The sequence below is a fragment of the Trachemys scripta genome, chromosome 4, assembly GCF_013100865.1.
Source record: "Trachemys scripta elegans isolate TJP31775 chromosome 4, CAS_Tse_1.0, whole genome shotgun sequence".
In the NCBI taxonomy this organism is placed as follows: domain Eukaryota; kingdom Metazoa; phylum Chordata; order Testudines; family Emydidae; genus Trachemys; species Trachemys scripta.
The window spans coordinates 31,054,807-31,076,631 of record NC_048301.1 but is presented as its reverse complement, the minus strand read 5'-3'; the positions used below and the strand labels follow the sequence as shown (position 1 = coordinate 31,076,631).

Sequence of the window (21,825 nt, the reverse complement as noted above, 5' to 3'; positions counted from 1 at the left end):
TTATGTTTTTTAGTTATTTTTCTAAGGAAAAGTTGTTTCTCATTGCCAACCAACATTTTAATATGTTGATTTCCAACAGAATATATCCATTACACTAAATTTGGTACTTTTTGCTAACCAAGAGGATATACTGTATCTATACGCATTTATTAAAGTATATAGCTCAACATATATTTATACAGATTCTTAACTTTTATTCTTTTTTATTATGTTAGAAAACTGTGAATGACATTTATTAGATGATTAAGGGTTTTTTTACTTGTGATTTGTGTCAAACTACATCTGGATAGAAACTGGAATCATTAAAAATGCACACAAACATTTTTAAATGTTTTCATTAGTTAAATAAAACTACTTTGAATGAGCTGGATACATAAGGGGAATAAAAGTAAATTTATCAAAACATGTTTTGCATTTAAAACTGATTTATTAAACAAACGAAGTATGATCTATATTTAGTGAACTGAATTGATTGTTTTGGGTCTCCATGTCCTTCAAGATTTTAGAGCTACTAGATCCTCTCACGCTTCTTGGTAGGGGAAAACAAACTTTCCTGTTTTTACAACTCCCAATTGATTTCTCAACTTAAACTGAAATAAAGAAAATATTCTATTTGACTAATTTATTCAATCTGCCCCTGCACAAGAGGCTACAGCTGTCAAAAGTGGGTTTAGCACTTCAACAAACTCAGGCTCCAGGTGCTCAGCTAGGGACTTGCACCAGGTTCAGTGGCTTAACTCTCTAAAACTTTGGTAGCAAACAAATACTATTTGAATATTATTTAATTTTAATCATTTTAATAGATTATATTAAATTTAGGTCATAATTTCAATTTGAAATAGGTTTATTTTTTAAGAAAGAAAGTGTATTTAATATAAATATAAAAATCTGATGTTTTTAAATAGATTTATTTTATCCACCTTGCTCACTGGCAAGTGGGTCTCATCCCTCTCTAGTACTTGTCTACACAGAGGATGACAACCTGCTATTGCCTTCAGTTACTCCATTTATCTCAGGTGACAGAGGTCTGTGTCGTGAATCTAAAGGTTCCAACACAACTGATGAAGCAGGAAGGTATCAATTTGATGACACATAACAGAATTTATTTGTTCAGTTTGCTTTTTTAAAAACCTAGGAAATTACATACACACACAAAACCTATGTTAAAAGAACATTGCAATAGTAACAAAGTCAAGGATTCCGAACTTAGGAAATACCAGTATTAAGGTTGCATATGCATTATAATACAAACTTTAATTACAAGATCACATGCTGTTTTTTCCCACAGGACCCCTGCCTCATTTATTACTATGAGTCCTGTGAGCTCAGCACTTCTGTAAATCAAACCACAGGGTACAGGTATGCAGAAAATGAGCTGTACACTGTTAGTGACCACCTCTGAAAAATTTGGTTTAGGCCACGTCCACACTACGGGGACTCTAGTGGCATAGCAACAGCACCATAGCTATGTTGGCATAACCACATATTCTAGATTCAGCCTAGAGTGACAAAAGGGATTTTTCCATCACTGTAGGAACACCACCTCATTCAGTAACGGAAGCCATGTCAATGGAAGCATTCTTCTGCCAACCTACCTGTCTCTACACCAGGGTCAACTACGACGCTCAGGGGCATGGATATTTTCACACTCCCGGGAGGGCAAGGAACCCCGGTGGTCCAGCCAGTATTTCACCTTGGGTCCATGGCACACCAGGGTTATAAGATGGCAGCTCCTTCATGGAGCCATGAGCACAGGTGTATCACTGACAGTTTTTTGATGCCCTAACCCTTGTTTTTCCTGTGGTAAGCGACACACCCTGGCACATGCATATTTGCAGTGTACCAGATTGCAGCCCTTTTTCCTCATCAGAAATTTCTGTTGAGGCTCTGGATGCAGTTTTCCCTGCATCTTTTCATTTATACACTCTCCCTTTGTTACCCCACAAAGTCATGAGACCTCCTCATCAAGCTCTTCCTGATGCTAGCCAAATATCAATCAAGGCAGAGGGTGTTAAATGGGGAAGAGGAAGTCCTTGTGACCTGTGGGATCATTTTTGCACACTCATCCATTCATGTCTCCAGGCAGAGTACCTGTAGGCAGCATCCACTATCTCCCTGGACTCTTTCAGGGAGCAGTGGGCATTGTTCGGGCTTCTCTGCTCTGTCCCCCATTCTGGAATCTGATTTTAAACCTGTGACCCTCATTCCCATTCCTGTCTTTTTCCATTTGTTATCACCCGAATTTAGGTGCTTCCCCTGTTTTTTTCTACCTCTTCCAATGTGAAGAGAAGGCGGCCCTTCTGGTTTAATGGATGGAGATGAATCAATCACTAACCAGGGGAACAAATAGGCCTGTGCACTGAATGACGCAGCAGTACTGTGGAAAAAAATAGTATGTGATCAGGAAATTAAAGACTTCATCATAATGCATATACACAAAGGAGATGAATTAAGGTTGCACAGGCAACCTTAATTTTGGCATTTCCTAAAGTTTGAGTGCTTGACTTAGCAGCCCTAGCAATTTTCTTTTAACACCATTTTATGTGTAATGTATTTTACCAGTGTTTTCAATGTTATAAATGTTTTTTTCAATATGGTCTCTCTCTCTCTGCTCTCTCTCTCTTAAGATACTACAGAGGCAATCGAGAAAGTATTGGTAATAAATAAAAACATACATGACATGCTTCCCAGGCCAGAGGCATATTGACTTCTTGCCTGGTAATTTCTGAACAGTTCTCCTCAATATAGAACCCATCAATGTCACCCACAGTTCCATCAAAGTGTTCCATCAAAGTCTCCTTAGACATAAGAATAACAGAGCTTTGAGAAGCGAGGTGTGAAAAAAGAATGAGATTTTCCAAAAAGAGTCAGGCTCCCAACTCTTACTGATTTTCAACGGGAGTAAGAAACGCAACTACATTAGACCCTTTTGAAAAGCGCATCCTAACTATTAAATAGAAGTTAATTTAATACTCCACATTCATTGTAAACAGACTAATAAAAAGTTACTTCAAATTGAAAGTTAAGATTGAAAACCTATAAATTTTATAGACTACTTAACTGAAGAACGCCTTATTACAAGATATGTTAACACATTTTCTATAAATTAATGCTTGCAGTAAAAATAGGAATAGCAGCAATTATGATTATGAATGCATCTTATAAAAAAGTTAGCTGATAAGTAAATATAAATTTTAGAAATGGTTTCCAAATTGCACTTATGTCATGTTAAACAAACATCGATATAAAGATTCATTGGCGAATAAACCTGATTCTTTAGTAACCAGACAGAGGCAGACATAAGATTGAAGACACTGGGCCGAATTCTGATCTGAGTTACAGCAGTGTAAATCCAGAGTAACACCATTTAAATCAATGAAATTATTCCTGATGTACACCAGACTGACTAAAATTAGAATCCTTTCTCTACCACCTAAAATGGAACCACAGGTTCCTAAAATCCATTGGAACTACTACCTTGAATCAGGGCTGTAGACCTATAATTCCTTCCCTGACAAAGATGAAGCTCACCATAAGAGTCTCGCCATTTGATAATCTCTGATTTCAATCCAATTTATTTTAATTATACAGAAATATATTTTAGTCATATTTTCTGAAGTTCAATTTCATGATCAAGATCCAAACTCTGTCCTTAGAGTCTACTGTGTAGATCTCAATACGGATCCTAATGAAATTATTTCTGAAGCAGAAACATTTGGCTGGAGATCCACCAACATAAGAGAAGCACAAACACACACAGATTATCATGAAATATCTGCACCTACTGTCCAACCTAAACTGCCCTTGCTGCAATTTAAGCTGATTATCCTCTGAGGTTAGGACAAGAAGCAAAGAGAACAATTTTTTCTCCCTCCTCCTTGTAACAACCTTTTATGTACTTGAAAACTGTTATGTCCCCTCTCAGTCTTCTCTTCTCCAAGCTAAACCAACCTATTTTTTTCAGTCTTCCCTCAAGATCACCATCATTTTCTATAGTTTCAGAGTTATCTGCCAATGATAGTTTCAGTCACAACATGTATGTCACTTAGCCACAGTATATCACCTGTAGCAAAAAGAAAAAAAATAAATCTCCATCATCCAGAAATAACCATAGATAAGTTTGTGATAAGAACCAACAGATTACAAAAAGATAATTGATGAAAAAAATGGCCCGGTTTGTTTATGCAACGAACTCTCCTTTCCGTATGACTGAGAACCCACACTTCATTAACATGGTTCAGTCGTTAAGACCAGGATACAGTCCACCCAACAGAACACATGTCACAGGCAAATTGCTGGATAAAGTGTATGAAAGAGAAATTCAGCAGTGTGCAAAAGGTCTGGAGCAGAGTTGGGCAAACTACGGCCCACGGGCCACATCTGGCCCACAGCACCGTCCTGCCCAGCCCTTGAGCTCCCAGCCGGGAAGGCTAGGCCCCGCCCCCCCTACAGTCCCCCGTCCCCCACAGCCTCAGCTCACTGTGCCGCCCACGTTAGGCCCGCTGTTCCTCCCGGGCAGCACGGCGACATGGCTGGCTCCAGCCGGGCTGCAAGCTCCTGATGCTCTGAGCGGCATGGTAAGGGGGTGGGGAGCAGGTGGGGTTAGATAAGGGGCAGGGGATTCCGGGGGGCAGTCAGGGAACAGGGAGCAGTTGGATGGGGTGGAGGTTCTGGCAGGAGGCTCTTAAGCTTCTACTAAGCTCTACACTCCCACTCAAGAATTGAGGAACCTGGACCTGAACTCTCTTGGCATGCCAGAGGCGAGGCTGGGTCCTTTGTCTCTTACCACCAGGTTATCAAGGAAGGATGTGAGTATATTAATCAAAAGCTTTATAGTATATATCATCACATGTATCTCTAGAACAATATTATTGCATTTGTAACTCTGATTATTTTACCATTTGATTATTATTCCATTTATCTCAATACAAGTCTTTAAGGCTACATTTGTCTCAGTGTGAGTGTCCTGTCATACATCCCAAGGATCCTTGCAAACTCTGTATAGCCTGATTCTGGGACAAGAACTTTATCATCTTCTGATCAGATTAACTGGCAAGCCTATAATCAACACTATCCAAATTAATAATATTAGCCTCCTAAAAATCAAGCAACAATACACATACCCCTGAAGTGAAATGGACATGCACACTCCCTTGAAGAATTAAAAATTAGTGGTAGCATCGGTACAAGTAATCATGACTTGATCAAAGTCCAAACCAGTAACAAATACTTGGTGCTTTAAAAGCAGCAATTTCACAACGCCGAAAAAATTCTGAGCCAAATCAGTTGGGAGAAAGAATGTAAACAGAAAAAATGTGAATGATAATTGGGGACCGTTCACGAACTTTTCTTAAGACCCCCAAAAGCTACAAATCCATAATCAAGAAAGAAGGCTATGCTGTTTTTTTAAAAAAGCAAGATAAACCCCCCACCCCCAAAAAAGCAATCCAGTTTAGAGGGGAAGTGAAAGTAACTATAAAAAAACATAACATATGGAAGATAATGGAAGTTGACAGTCATGAATATAAATGAGAAGCTAGGAATTGTAGAAAATTGATAAGAGAAGCAAAAAGACAAGAAGAAATCTATGGCCAGCAGAGTTAAGGACAATAAGAAGGAACTTTTGTTAACTACATTAGGAACAAAAAGAATTCTAACAATGGTATTAGTTTATTACTAGATGGAAATGGTAGAACTGTCTGTAATAATGGAGAAAGGGCAGAAATGTTTAATAAGTAATTCTGTTCTATACTTGGGAAAAAGTGAATTTATGATGATGATGATACTTTCCATTCTAATGGTAACTCATGAAAATGTTAAACAGCAGCTCCTAAAGAGAGATATTTTTAACCTGACAGGACTGGATAACTTGCATCCAAGAGTTTTAAAAGAGCTGTCTAATGAGCACACTCAACCATTAATGTTGATTTCCAAAATCTGTTGCAATACCGGGGCAGTTCCAGAGAACTGGAAGATGTTATATTGTGCCAATATTTAAAAAGGAAAAATGGGATGACTCGGGTAATTATAGTCCTGTCAGCATGACACTGATCCCAGGCAAAATAACAGAGTGGCTGATATAGGACTTGATTAATAAAGAATTAAAGGAGAGTAATATAATATGCCAATCAAAATGGGTTTATGGAAAATAGATCTAGTCAAAATAACATTTGTATTATGTTACAAGTTTGGTTGATAAAGGTAATCATGTTGATATAATATACTTAGACTTTTATAAGGCATTTGATTTGGTGCTGTAAAACATTTTGATTAAGATACAAAATCAACATGGTACACATTAAATGGCTTAAAAACTGGTCAACTGGAAAGTCTCAAATTATAACTGTAAACAGGGAATCATCATCAAGTGGGCATATTTCTAGTGGTGCTTTTGCAGGGATTCATTCTCAGTCCAACACGATTTAACATTTTTACCAGTGTCCTGGGGAAAAAAATTAAAATCATAACTGATAAAGTTTGCATATAACAAAAGACTGAGGGGGTCAAATAATGAGGCGGACAGATCACTGATACAGAGCAGTTTAATATTGCCTAATGCAACAGCAATACATTTAAGAACAAAGAACATAGGCCATATTTACAGAATAGGGGACTCTATCCTGGGAAGCAATGACTCTGAGGTTACAGTGGCTAGCATGACACTGTGGCAAAAAGGACTAATGTGATCCTTGGATGCATAAACAGAGGAAATTTGAATAGCAGTAGGGAGGTGATATTTTTCACTGGGTTGACAGCTACTGGAATATTATATCCAGTTCTTGTGTCCACAATTCAAGAAGGATGTTGATATATTGAAGAGAGTTCAGAGAGGAGCCACGAGAAAGATTACAGGATGAGAAAGCATGCCTTATAGGCAAGGGTTCCCAAACTGTAGGCCGCGGCCCAAAAGGTAGGCTGTGTACAGTCCCATGTGGTCTGCCATCATGGGTGGCATTTTGGGGGTGGGGGCAAGTAGCGATACCAGGTGCTCTGTGAGCACCTGGCATCAACACTCGCCCTCCAGCCCTGAGCTCCCTGGAGCGGGGAGGGGGAGCACAGCAACACCAGATGCTCTGTGCATCCAGATTAGCTTCCCCATGTGGGCTGAATAATGGATGCCACACCCGCCAGGCTCAAGTGTAACTGTAGTCCTTAGTGTCCACAGCCACAGTGAATGTGCAGGACAGCACGGCACTCACAGAGCCACAAGGAGCAGAGCTGCCCCCACTGTTAATGAGGGAGCGAGTGCAAGGTCGGGCCCCATAGCAGCAGCACCCTTTCGGACACAGCCCCTGCCTGCACTTTGAGTTACCACCTTGCCTTAACACCGGCTGTAGCCACCCCCTCTTCCTACACCCTGAGTTATACTCCCCCGGGGACAAAGCTCCTAACTACCTCCTGCCTGCACCCTGAGCTGGCTGAAAGGCTGAAAATTGAAAATGAGATCAGGCTGAGCCCCACTAACAGACATCACCAGCTGGAAAACCAGTGCAAGGAGAAGCAGGCACATCCATCCCATTAAGAAGACTCCTGGTCTGTAAGTTATTGTAACTACAAATATAAAGTATTTGACTCTTTTCTAATTAGTAGAGAATAGGGTTGGGTCTTTACTTACCCAGCACAGAAATTCAGATTTTACACTAAAAATTGAAAACAATATAGTGTTCAAAGTTGGACAACTATTTTGTTTTAAAATCAAATAACTTTTTTCTTAACAATTTTGTTAACTTTGTTGCGTTGCTTATGTTCAGTTTTATACAAATTGTTTTCTCCCTGTTTAAACACATTTTTTTAAAGTGTAGTTTTACTAAAACTGCTTGGTTTCAAAGATCTTGAAGCATTTCTTTGACTGCATATTGCTAAGGATTTCTATTATTACAATCATTTACACTAAAATGAAAAGTAAACATGTACCTTGTTTATTTAGTGTTAGTTTATACATATGTAACAAAATTAATGTGTTAATAGCGGGCCATAATGCCTATTGTAACTGCACAGGTGGGCGTCAGGAGAAAAAGTTTGGGAACCCCTCCCTTATAGGAATAGACATAAGGAGCTCAAACCGCTTAGTTTAACAAAGGAAGGTTAACTGTGACTTTAATCACAATTTTTAAGTACCTACATGGGAAAAGAAATGTGATAAGAAAGGGCTCTTCAATCTAGCAGGGAAACATATAACAAGATACAACGTTTGGACTTTAAAGCTAGACAGGTTCAAACTAGGAATCAGAGACAAATTTTTAAGAATGAAAGTAATTAGCCATTGGAACAATTTACCAAGGATTATGGAGGATTCTCCATCACTGGCAACTTTAAAATGAAGGTTGGATACTTTTCTAAAAGATATGCTTTAGTTCAAACAGGAAATAATTCAGGGAAGTCCTATGACCTTTTTTATTCAGGTCAGACACTAGATGATCACACTAATTCCATCTACCTTAAAATCTAAAATTTGTGCATCACAGCCTCCTAAGGCTCCATCTTCACTGGAAAAGAAGTCAGCTAGCACCTCCTTAGACCTTAGTGGATTCCCCCCCCTTTTTTTCCCCTAGAAATTTTTAAAATCTAGCTACAGAAACTCCACAGCAAGATGAGTGGAATGTGGAAGGGTATCCTCTGACATTTGTCCATGTTCCTCACGGATACTAGGATTGTTAATTTTCTCTGGAGAATGTTCTTCCACCTGCTCTGAGATGCTTGGTATGCGAGGTGTTTTCCCACACCACGTGGGCAGGGAGCATCATGAGATCTTTCCCTGCTTCTGCACAAGGCATTGCCCCAATTTATTTTTCTACCATTTACACTTCCTCCTCTGATTTTGACATAAACAGGGATGTAGGACATTTTGATTTCTCTGAGGAGAATAAGCAATTTGGCAACTGCTTTTGCCGGATTACCAAATTTGAACTAATTAGCAAGAGATGCAATATGGAATTTTGCGGTCACCATGAGTCCTCTCGCCTACTCCGGATTATTTGATGGCTTATATAAAAGGAATTGGTGATCTCAATTAAACTGAGAACTCAGTGATCTCAGCAGTTAAGTGCCCACCACATTAAAATCTATTCTCACAATTGGAATTCTTTGGCAATCCCACAGAGCACAATCACTGAACGGCCACAGATATGAAATCCTTTCTTACCACTGCAACCCTTGTTCCTCCAAGTTAGTGTTGAAGAACAGTGGCAAAAACAGAGAGAGGAAGCATATACTGCTATTACTCTTGCTGTACATTTTCTAAGTACAGAGAGGGAATCTTTTCTCTTGAAATATCAACCCACCATCTTTCTCTAGCGCTAAATGTTTTTTAAAAAGTGCATGCATGCATGCACACACACGCAAAGCTCCCCCTACCATAATAAAATCCAAAGTCCAATACGGAGTGCTTTCATTTATCTTCTTAAAAAGTAGTGGTATTCTGCTTGCATGACAAAACAGACATAGCCACCAATGATACTTCTGTGAAAAAGTGTAGTTAAAAAGAATTAAGACTCCTGTTGATGAAAATGCAGACTTCCCTGTTTTTCCACAAACTGTGATCTTCATCAACTGTAGTGGTCTGAAGAATTTAATGAAAACTTCAAGCGTATGCCTTATAACTTAGTACCAGATTTTAAATGTTTTGTTATACTGTCATGTGAATCACTGGTCAATGTTCTATTTGCCCATCTTTTCAAAAGGATGCTTCTTTTATGTGAAAAAAATTTGATATAATTGTGCATATTTGTTCTTTACCTATCCCAGGTTGTCTTTGCCTTATTTTATAAGACAAATCCCCCTAAATAATTTTTAGTAATCCCCCAATTACTCCCTAGATAATTTCTTCCAAAAACTGAGCTAGGAAACAGAACTGCACTAAAGAACATTACCTCCAAAGGTCACCTTAGAAGAAAAGTCTTACCTCCTGTTCCAAGAACTTTCAAGAGTTCGAAGTTTTCAATGCCCACCTTCTCTGCATGGCCTGTCAAATTTGCTGAGAAAAAAGAAAAAAATTTCCATGTCAAAATCTTCAGAGATGCAACACATTGATACATCAGATATTCCGACACATTTCTGCACTTTGAGAACATTTTAATGGATGGAAGAGAAAAAAAGGAACCCTAAAAGAACACTGTACCATTTCAATTTGAAACTTAAAAAAAAAAAAAACAAAAAAAAAAAAACAACCCACATTTTTGTACATTTAAAATAAAACCAAATTACAGTCCAGGGTAGTAACTCTCAAGCTATTTTCTTTCAACTACCAGTTGTCCACAGGGATCTTCCAGGTCATTCACAAAACAAAAGGTTTTGAGAACTAAGTACTCGGGAACAGAGGTGTTGGTAAAGGAGATCAGTCTGTGATAGGATTTCTTGTACAAAGTGGTCCACCATAAGTTACATGTGAGAAATATCTTCTCAAGCAGATACATAAGTGTTTGCATGATCAGGGCCTTATTCATTATTCTAAAAAAAATTAAGTGCTCTAAAGGTGAAAGCATTTTTGCGCTGATTCCGACCCTGATGCTGCAACTTGTTCCATATGGGCACAAGAGATCTATCCAGAGGGAACATTTGCAGGATCTGGGACTCTGTATTCAATATGTTTCCCAGTGGCATTTTAGAAGAAATTAAATTAAAACAGTATTTTGAAGACTCATTAAACAGGAGTATTCAAATGACAAGAATATCACATATATAATTTGAATACATTCTAACTGGATGCACTACCAGGAATTTTATAAGTTACTACATTACAAAGCTATTAATTTCTGTAAATACATGTAGCTCCTTCCAAAACTAATAAAAATGGTTATTTACCTTACAGTGACTCTGGTTCTTCAAAATGTTTTATCCACATGGATACCACTTTGTATGCGCATGCACCTAAGACTGGATTCTTTTTGACTAGCAGTATACATTGGGCCCCTGCATGAGCCCTGACTGTCCTTAAGCTCTTCCCTTGAGGGCACAAAGAGCAGGGCAGTCCTAACTGCTATTCAGTTCCTTCACCAATACAGAACCCCCAAAGCTAAAAGGACTTTAGATTAGCAGAGAAGGGGGGTGGATCATAGGATCTGTGTGGACAAAACATCTTGAAGAACCACAGTTACTATAAGATAAGTAACCATTTTTCTTCAATTATGTATCCACATAGATCCCACTGAAGGCAACTAGCAAACAGTTCTCTCTCTCTCTCTCTCTCTCAGGTGCTGGGTGCTAGGAGTCCTATTTAAATAAGTACTGTAAAACTTCCCTGCAAACTGTGTATCAGATCTAGAGGCTGACACTAGAGAATAATAGTTTGTAAACATGTATGGAGCTCCAATAAGCAGTTCTTCAGATTTCAAATATAGAGATGCCTCTTAAAAAGCCAAAGGAGGCTGCTTGAGCTGTAGCAGACTGTGCCTTGATATGAGATGGAGTTAACTTACTCAGTTGATAAGAATTTCTAAGCAGAGTCTGCAAGTTCCAACAAAACCTGTATGACAAGGATTGCAACCTATATGGATATGGTAGGGGGGGACAAGGTGGAAGGAAGAGGATATTACTTACTTGTAACTGGAGGTTCTTTGAGATGTGTGGTCTCTATCTGTAGATCACTAAGGGTTATACACATACGTCATGTGTCCGGAGCTGGAGATTTTGAAAGTAGTAGTGTGCATTCATCCACGCATGCACCCTTGCTTCGTCTCATGCTTTTGTACAAGGTGAAAAAGGGCAGGGCGGACAGACTGTCCCCTCAGTTTCTTCTCCACCGCAATCCAAGAAGTTCCCAGGGGAAAGAGAAGTGGAATACAGATAGGGACCACACATCTCGAAGAATCTCCAGTTACAGGAAAGTAACCTTCTCTTCTTTGAGTGATGCTCCCTATTGTATTCCACTGAAGGCAATTGACAAGGAGTACTTAGTTAAGAGGAGGGTGAGAGGAAGAATGATGGGAACAGAAAACAGCTACACTGAAAAAGGCATCTGTTACAGAGTCTCGCACCAAGGCGTAATGGGAAGAGAAAGTATGTAAAGATCTCCAGGTTGTTGCCCAACATATGTCCATAGGCAGTACGTCATGAAGCGCAGCCGAAGTCAATGCTTGCGCTCTCGTGGGGTGGGCTCATACTCCAAAGGGCAGAGACAGTCCCAATAGTCAATAAGAGAACATAATGCACCCCAAAATCCACTTGGAAATCCTCTAAGTGGAGATTGCTTGCCCCTTAATCCTTCCTGCTACAGTGATAAACAACCTAGGGGACTTTCTGAAGGATCTCATCCTCTGCAGGTAGGAGGGTAGGAGGCCAGGGCCCTGCGGACGCCGAGGGAGTGAAAGTGTCATTCTCCCAATAATGCATGCTCTTTCGGAAAGAAAGCAGGCAAGTGGATGGGTTGGTTGAGATGAAAAACGGGAAACAATCTTCGGCAAAAATTTGGGGTGCAAGCGCAGGGAAACTTTGTCCTTCTGGAACATGGTAAAGGGGGGGGGAATCCGCCATCATAGCTCGCAGTTTGCCTACCCTCCTTGTGAAGATAATAGCTACCAGTGAGGTGACCTTCATAGAAAGAAGACACAGGAGGCCAGCAGTTCAAAGGGCAATTTCATTAGCGCCGTGAGGCTAAGGCTAAGATCCCACTGGGAAGCTACGGATTAAATGGGAGGACAAGTCTATAAGAGGCCTCTCCAAAACCTTGTAGTCAAGGGGTGCATAAAGACAGAGTGTCCCTTCACAAGGGGGTGGAAAGCACTAATAGCTGCCATGTGCACCTCGATGGAGTTAAGAGCAAGTTCTGATGCCTTCAGGGATAGGAAATAGTCCAAGAAAAGAGGAATACCCACAGCCACAGGGGCAATACCCTTCTGCTGGGACCAGGAGATGAAAATTTTCCACTTAGCCCTATAGGATTGCTTCATGAACTTTTTGCTGCTACTTGAGAGGATGTCTTGCACTGCTGATGAACATTTCCGCTCTAGTGAAGATGCCCATCCAAAAAATCAAGCTCTCAGGTGACATGTCTGCAGATTGGGATGTCTGATTCTGCCACTGTGTTGTGTGAGCAGTTCTGGAGAAACCGGCAGCGGAAGCAGGGGGATGTGCCGACATGCAGAGAAGGAGGGGAAACCAGAATTAACAAGGCCAGAATGGGGTGATCAGGATGACCATAGCTCTTTCCCATCTCATCTTGTGAGGACCCATGGCAGGAACAGTAGAGGAGGAAAGGCAAAAATTGATCTAGTCCGGCCAGTGGATGACTAGGGCATCACCTTGCGAAAGGGTGCCAAGCCCCCCCATGCAGCAGTACTGGATGCATTTGCTGTTGGTGAAGGAGGCGAAAAGGTCTCTGGTCAGAGTCCCCAGCGGTCAAAAATGTCAACAATCACCAAGTCACATAGCTCCCATTCGTGATCGGCCATGAATTTCCTGCTGAGAGAGTCTGCAATCACATTTTGATTCCCCGGAAGATAGGCTGCTAACAACAGTACCTTGTATGTGATGCACTAGTCTCAGGTCTGGTCTATACTACCCGGCTGAATTGGTGGGTAGAAATCGACCTCTCGGGGATCGATTTATCGCGTCCCATCGGGACGCGACAATCAATCCCCGAATCGGCGCTCTAACTCCAGCAGCAGAGGTGGTAGTAAGCGCTGCCGACAGAAAGCCGCAGAAGTCGATTTTGCCGCCATCCTCACAACGGGGTAAGTCGGCTGCGATACGTCGAATTCAGCTATGCTATTCACGTAGCTGAATTTGCGTATCTTAAATCGACTCCCCGCTGTAGTGTAGATGTACCCTCAGAGACTAACCGCTTCTGCACAAAGTGCTGATGACCTCGAGCCCCCTTGTTTGTTTATGTAGTAAACAGTGGTGGTGTTGTCTGACATGATGAGAACATCACAGGAGAAATGCATGACATGTTTTTCTTACCGTCCTAAGTTCTTGGATGTTGATATGCATCCTGGATTCCCGAGCAGTCCAAGTTCCCTATGTCATGTGCTCACCTGTCAGCACCCCATCAACTCAGTGATGCATCTGTGATGATCGTCATGCATGGGGAGGACGGACGAAAGGGTATCCCAGTGCAAACCTGAACTGGGTCTGTCTACCATTGAAGGTAGGAGAGAACCTCAGGGGGAACTGTCAAAAAGAGGTCCACAAAATGGTGTATAGGAGAATAGATTCTCTGTAGCCACAGCTGTAGATAGCAGAAGTGATATGAGCAAAGGTAGTGATGTACGTGTATGCCGCCATGTGCCAAAGAAGGGAAAGGCAGGTTCTGGCTGGAACAGAATGACTGGAAGTCACCATGGCAATCAGTTCTTGCAGGATCTGGAACCTGTCCTCTGGTAGATTGTGTTCACGGGGGTATTCATTAATGTGATCTCTGCGTGTGCCTAAGGATTGTGGGATCTAATATCAATTTTTTGATGCTTATGCTCAACCCTGGAGAGGAAAGGAGTAGGAGCAGCAGAGAGGTCGAGGCTTGAGCTTCTTGTCTGGATTGCGCTGCTAGCAGACAGTCATCAAACTAAGGGAATATGAGGATTCCTTGATGCCGGAGATGGACCGCCACTATAAAAAAATATTTGGTGGAAACCCACAGAGCAGTGGTGAGTCCCAATGGTAGAACCTTGTATTGGAAGTGTCAAGGGCCTACAGTGAATCTCAACATCTGCCTATAGGTATGATGAATATCTATGTGGAAATAAGCGTCTTGCATATCGAGAGTCATAAACCACATGCCTTTTTTTCTAGTGAGGATATAATGGCTGCAAGGCTGACCATACAAAACTTTGGTTTGCATATGAAGTGGTTGAGACAATAGAGATCTATGATTGGTCTCCATCCTCCCTTCTCGAGTACCAGGAAATATGTGGAATAGAACCCAGTGTCTTGCAGGGCCATAGGAACAGCCTCTATTGCTCCCTTCTGCAGTAGGGAGTCCACCTTTAGGGCAAGAATACTGTCATGAGAGTGGTCCCAGAGGCAGGATCGTGATGGAAGATGTGGATGAGGTAGCATCGTGATCTCAATCATATAGCCACGTTGAGTGACATCCAAGACCCACCTGTCCATTGTTCTCGCACTCCAAGCTGGCAGAAAGAGTGCTAGGCGTCACCCAAAGAAGAGGTGGGTCATAAGTACAGAAGGATCCAAGGTAGCTCTCTAAATTCATTCAGAAATATCGCTTATGCAAAGGCTGAGTGTGTGGTGTCGAAGACTGTACAGATGGACCAGGTGGACAGGACCATTGGGTCTCTGACGCTTACGAGGAGGCTCATATGATTGCTGATGAACGAACTGAGGAACTCTGAACTGTTGTGCAGGAGGCGGACTGTAGAACTTGCGCTTGGGTGCAGGTGTACAGATATCCAGTGATCACAGGGTGGCTCTGGAGTCGTTGAGGGAGTGTAGGGACTTGTCGGTGTTCTAGCTGAAAAGGTGAGATTCATTGAAAGGGAGGTCTTCAATGGTATTCTGCACCTCCCTGGGGAAACCAGAAGACTACAACCAGGATTTCCTCTGCATGATGATGCCAGTGGCCACAGTGTACAAAGATGTGTCTGCTGAATCCACAGCAGCCTGGACATTGTCCTGGTGCCCAGCTTGCCCTCCTCTAAGACAGTCTGGAAGCAGGCACGATCCTGCTGGGGAGGCTTGTCCGCAATGTCTGCTAACTGGTTGTAATTTAGAGAGTCATATTTAGCTAATAATGCCAGGTAATTGGAGATCTGAAACTGAAGGCTGGCCAAAAAAAAAAAAAAAAAAAAAAAGAGACCTTACTACCTAGGAAGTCCAGTCTCTTACCCTCGCCTGCTGGAGTAGAATGTGGATGTTGCTGCCTGGCCAGTTCTGTTGTTGTTTGTATAACCAGAGAATTCAGTGGAGGGTGAGAAAACAGAAACTCAACCTCCTTTGCCACTACATAGTACTTCTTGTCCACCCCCTTTGGGTTGGGAACGCAAGTGGCCTGAGCATGCCAGACAGTTTGAGACAGCTGGAAAATGGCACTGTTCATTGGTAGCACAACCTTGGCCAGTACCGATGGATGGAAGATATCAAGTAACTGATGTAGGCTGTCCTGTATTTTCTCCAGTGAAGGGCATCAGCCACTCTTCTCAACAGTTCTTGGAACTGGTGGTAGTCATCCAGAGGGGAGGAAGGAGTAGACGACACTGCTGCGTACAAAGATGAGGGGAAACACACTGGTTCTGGGAGCAGTATCAGAGTCAGGCTAATCGGTGCATCCTCCAGTCCTGGTTTTGAACGTCTACTTGATGAAAGGCAGGGTGGTGTGATAGGAGAGTACTGTTGTGTCAATCGGGAAGGTTGCAAAGGTGGATATTGTGCCCAAGACTCCCAGTATGGCCAAACAGCAGTTGTTGTGGAACCCATGGAGCTAGGTACTAACGACTCCTATGCTGAGAAAGGGAAGATATTGCCACTGAGCTGGCAGTATCTTCAGAAAGTCATGCCAATGGTATGAAAGGCATGGACTTTGTGTTCCATCAGAGTCCTCCCATGCTGAGAAGTCAGAGCCCTGCTTGAACAGCAGTGCTGGCAGAACCATGTAAGCCACAGAGGAACGATCAGGAACACGACCTGAAAGAGGTAAGTCCAAGGTAGGAGAGCAGCCTCTTTTAGGAGGTGAGTGCACCAGGAGACGTGGAGACCTCATCTTTTCCAGGGCAAAGTGTTTATTAGGCCCAGGAGCCAACTCAAGCCTCCACAGCATCAGCAGTACCTGTTCCAAAGTTGGAACCAGAGCCGGAACCAGAGCAGAGGACTGTCTCAGAACCAAAGATTCCCTTGATTTTGGTGGCGTTGATCCGGAAGGGGTACACAGCTTAGTGACCGGGACCACTAGGCCCTGTGTCCTGTGCGACTTCGTTGTGTGTGTGAGCCTTGGAATGCGCTGCTTCTCCATTGCTGGAACTCATGAAGGGTACAACGTCCTTCTTGGGCCTTGAGGAAGATTTACTGTCATGCTTATGCACATGCTTCCTTGCCTCACGATTAGGCCCCAGCATGGGGTCCGTAGCACTAGTACCAGTGGAACAGGACTGAGGCTCCACAGTAGGAGGCGTGCTCCTCGAATGCGCAGGCCCAAACAAGGATGTTTTTCAGTCTGGATCTGACTGCAGCCTCATGGCGACCTCCATGAGGTGCTTCTTGAGGTGGAGTGCCTTCCCAGGTATGGCTTGGGAAAAAGAGGCAGATACTGCACCTGGATGCACCATGGGCTTCCCCCAAGCAGTAAAGACAGTGTGGTGGTCGTTGCTGACCAAGAATGAGCGAGGCCAAGAGGAGCAGATCTTGAACCCCGGCATCTTTGGCATAATCCAGTACCCAGGCATAGGTGCTGGGGAAAGGGGGACGGGAGATAGGCAAAACGGCATCCTCAAATTCTTAAAATCCTAAAAACTACTCCTCTATGGAAAAACTGCTGACAACAGTCCCCAATGTGAGCTTCTTCCAGGCACTTCAGGCAGCTTGAATGCGGGTTGCCCAGGTGCATAGCTTTGTTGCAAGAGGCGCAGGGCTTAAAGTCCAGTGACTGAGGCGTGCCTTGGCACCAGAGAACGCACAAAAACTCCACTAACACACAAAGTTACAGAACTTCACTAAAACTAGCTAAAACTAATAATTAACTATGTACAGATATAATAAAACAATACCACAGAGAGCTTGCCAAAGCAAGGATAGCAGTTCCAGCAACCATCACGAGCTATAAGAAGGAACTGAAGAGACGCGGGGTCGGCTGGGCACTTTATACCAGTGCTATAGGTGCAGGGCTGCAGAGGGCATTCGAGCTGCCCCAATGCGTACCACTGAGAGAAAAATTTCCAGAAATTGTGCTTGGGGCAGTGCACACCTAAAGTGGAATGCACATGTGAAATCACCCGAACAAGAAAAACTATCTGCACAGTAAGAGAAACAAAGAAGCTATCATTACGAGGTAGCAAAGGACAATGGGGCAATTCAGTCTATGCAGTTTTTAGAAATCTCTAATCTTCTTTATTGAGCTAACCATCAGAAACTGCCTTAATGGGATTGCTTACATGAATAAAATGATAAGCCTAAATGTTTGTAAGATCAAGACCTTAACTTCATTTTTCATTTGTTCATTTACTTGGTTAAGCCACTCAAGTACTCATTGCAGACATCTCCCGGAAATGCAAAAATCAAGTTAAAAGCTCAGCTATATCAGGAACCCAGTTTCTCTTCCTCACCGGCACATCTCAGAAAAGTTTATCATTTCTGAAATAGTTTGTCTCAACCAAAAGACAGGATGGACCATCAGTAGTATTAGTAAATCCATAACTATTCTGTTGCAGAAGCATTTTTAAGTTCTTATGGTAATACTCTTTGATGAATTCCAAATATTCCTGTTTTCTATAACATTTTAGTAAGAGAATCATTCTTCTCAAACCATTATAGCAAAAGGCAGTATATTAGTACTTGCATCCTCTCCACAATTATAGTGGAGAATTTATTTTTATAAATCTAGACCCAAAACAACTGCAAAATATTTTTAACAGTGAGGATAGATAATAACCATTCCTTAATACAGGCACACATTCTCAAAAAATCTGCCAATAATGAGCTTGAGAGAAAAGAATATTTTTCTATATTGGAGAAGAGCAATTACAACTCGATACCCTAAGCAGCTTTAGTATTAAAAGGTGCTACATAAGTAGACACAGTGTTAAGTGTTATTCAACTGTGCTGACACAAACATTAAAAAGAATAAATATATATAGTTAAGCCACTTACATAGGGTATTCCTATTCCATAATAAGTTATCAATAAAAACTATACCACCAAACACTCCAGGCAAAACTCTGGCCCTCTTTGCTTTTGCCTCTTAAAATGAATCTGAAACAATACTGAACAGAACATTACAACGGTATGCCAGAACTCATCTCCAAGTAATCATGGAATATTAAACCCCACCCCCCACCCGTGCTCTCAAAGATAGCCATAGACTAGCTGCTGTCCCTACTGAGACTACATTGCTTATTTTGGTGTAGAGTTTAAACAAAAACAAAAAAAACCACACACACAACTCTCTCCTCCACATTCTCTTGCTCATCTCCTACTTTCTCTCACTTGCAGCACTCCATCTATCTCACTGCTCTTCCTCTTCTCAGGCTGTGCCTTTCCAGTATTATTCCATGGCTGTTTCTCCTGGATTGCTCTGCCCACCTGCCCCCCACTGTTGTTATATACCCAGACAACCCACCTACAAGGTGTAACCCAATCCTGAATATTTTTCAAAAAACATTTCCAGTAATTAAGGGATTACAAATCTTTTACACTTGTTTAAGGGGACATCACGCCTATGAAAGTAAGTTATATATTTGATTAATCATTAATACAGTCAAACCCCGCAATAAGGCGCCCCGCCATAACGCGAAATCGCATATAACGTGATCACAATTTGGCCCCCCTTTAAGACACACAGTAATACAGTACTGTACCAGTGGTCCCCAACGCCATGATGGCTACCGGGACATTGATGTGCCCCCGCCTAGTGCCAGGCAGGGGAGAGAAGCTGCAGCCCCGCGCCTGCTGGTGACAGAGAGCACCGGCGCCCACAGCCCTGTTGTTCTCTGTCCCCGGCAGGCGCAGGGCCGCGGCTCCTCTCCGGCTTGGAAAGAAGCCGCGGCCCCGTGCTGCCAGGGACAGAGCTCCAGGGCTGCGGGCGCCAGTGCTCTCTGTCCCCGGCAGGCACGGGGCCTCAGCTTCTCTCCCCTGCTGGGCACTAGGGGCACTAAGCGGCGCACATCAATGCACCGCCTTGGGGACCACTGACGGGCTTGAAACCCCGCTATACTGCGACCCCACATTTAGCGCAATGTAATTTTTTGGACACCAAACATTGCGGTATAGCGGAGTTTCACTGTACATACAGTAATGAGATATACAGATTTTAGTGGAATGCCCACATTACTCATGAGTGGTGAAGCTACAAGTGAATCATGCAGGTCATCCTAAATCGATGCTAATAAAACCTTCACTCCATATTACATAATCATGTATTCTGAATGTGCCACATATTACATAACAAAAATTAGAAATATTTTAGGTGATTTTTAAAACTGAACTGCAAGTGTTCTTGTATCCGTCTATCTTGTAAAGCTAGGCACCATAAATAAGAGTTAAACTGTACAGGCCTTGGAGGGGAGATTTAAAACTATTCAATTTCTTAGCAGTGTTATAACTAAAACAGCTTTTCTATAAATAAGATTGGTGTGATTTTAAAATATGACCTCTTCGGATCTTTCCTGGTTAGAAGTCAGAGTCATAGAAATGTAGAGCTAGAAGGGACATCTAAAGATCAGATGATCAGAAACAGAGTGCCCTCTTTACACAAAGTGCATGGACAAGATTAGCCTGGGTGAATATATGGTCTGAGAAAGAACAAGCTGATAGAAATGTGCTAAGAAAGGTGTAAATCTGAGACCACCTTATCCATGTGGAATACCATATAAATCTTGAGAGACCAGAGCACTGAGCTCACCTACCCTCCTAAAAGATGTAACAGCTATACCAGGAAAACCATTTTGACACATTCTCTAGGGGTGCTTGTGCAAGGGGTTCATAAGGTGAATTTTTTTAGGATAAAGATCAAGCCCCAAGAAGGCAGCGGCTGTAAAGCATTTTGATATCTACTGATGAAAAGCACTATATAAGAGCTAAGTACTATTATTAATTATTAACCATACTATTAACCAACCTGGAGTCTGTGGAGTGAAAAAAGATAAGTATATCCTTAATAAAACTGTGGTAAGTCGATATGACAGCCAAATGCACTTTCAGGGAAGCTCTGGCTAAACCTTGAAGCATTACATGTAAAAAGGTATTCTAAGGGTATGTCTACACTACAAAATTAGATCGAATTTATAGAAGTCAATTTTTAGGAAGCGATTTTATACAGTCGATTGTGTGTGTCCCCACTAAGCACATTAACTCGGCAGAGTGCATCCACAGTACCATGGCTAGGGTCGACTTTCAGAGCGCTGTACTGTGAGTAGCTATCCCACAGTTCCCGCAGTCTCCGATGCCCATTGGAATTCTGGGTTGAGCTCCCAATGCCTGATGGGGCAAAAACACTGTCACGGGTGGTTTTGGGTATGACGTCAGTCGCCCCTCCCTCCGTGAAAGCAAAGGCAGACAATCGTTTTGCACCTTTTTTCTGTGCGGCCACCATACTGCTTTCAGCAGACGGTGCAGTAGGACCGCTAACCATCATCATCTAACCACCGCTTCCGCTGCAACTCTGCTCTCCTGGTGCCATGAATCCACCTCGCAGATCCTCTCATCGTTCGGTATATCTATTCTTGTGGCATCCGTCGTCATCCACCACTTCTACTGCAACTCTGCTCTCCAGCAGATGCCATACCATGGCAAGCCTGGAACCCGCTCAGCTCACCGCTGCTGTTGCGAGCATTGTAAACACCTCGAGCATTATCCTGCAGTATGTGCAGAACCAGAACATGCAAAAGCAGGCGACGACAGCACGATCACGATAGTGATGAAGACAGACACAGACTTCTCTCAAAGCACAGGCCCTAGCAATTTGGACATCATGGTGGTAATGGGGCATGTTCGTACCGTGGAATGCCGATTCTGGGCCTGAGAAACAAGAACAGACTGGTGGGACCGCATAGTGTTGCAGGTGTGGGATGATTCCCAGTGGCTGTGAAACTTTCGCATGTGTAAGGGCACATTCATGGAACTTTGTGACTTGCTTTCCCCGCCCTAAAGCACAAGAAAACCAAGATGAGAGCAGCCCTCACAGTTCACAAGCAAGTGGCGATAGTCCTCTGGAAGCTTGCAACACCAGAC

The 21,825-nt window shown here is 42.4% G+C and overlaps 1 protein-coding gene across 3 annotated transcripts in view; it reads right to left on the bottom strand.

Moving 5' to 3' along the window:
* RPS6KA5 (ribosomal protein S6 kinase A5) overlaps nucleotides 1–21,825 on the bottom strand; it is a 178,645-nt gene that overhangs the window by 122,094 nt on the left and 34,726 nt on the right. For 2 of the 3 annotated variants that reach the window (XM_034768087.1, XM_034768088.1), the window contains exon 2: nucleotides 9,902–9,973. In XM_034768087.1, the coding sequence (XP_034623978.1) occupies nucleotides 9,902–9,973 (72 nt within the window). Of the gene's footprint in view, nucleotides 1–2,675; nucleotides 2,771–9,901; nucleotides 9,974–21,825 lie in introns of those variants that run through there. The other variant, XM_034768089.1, reaches the window with a different exon arrangement.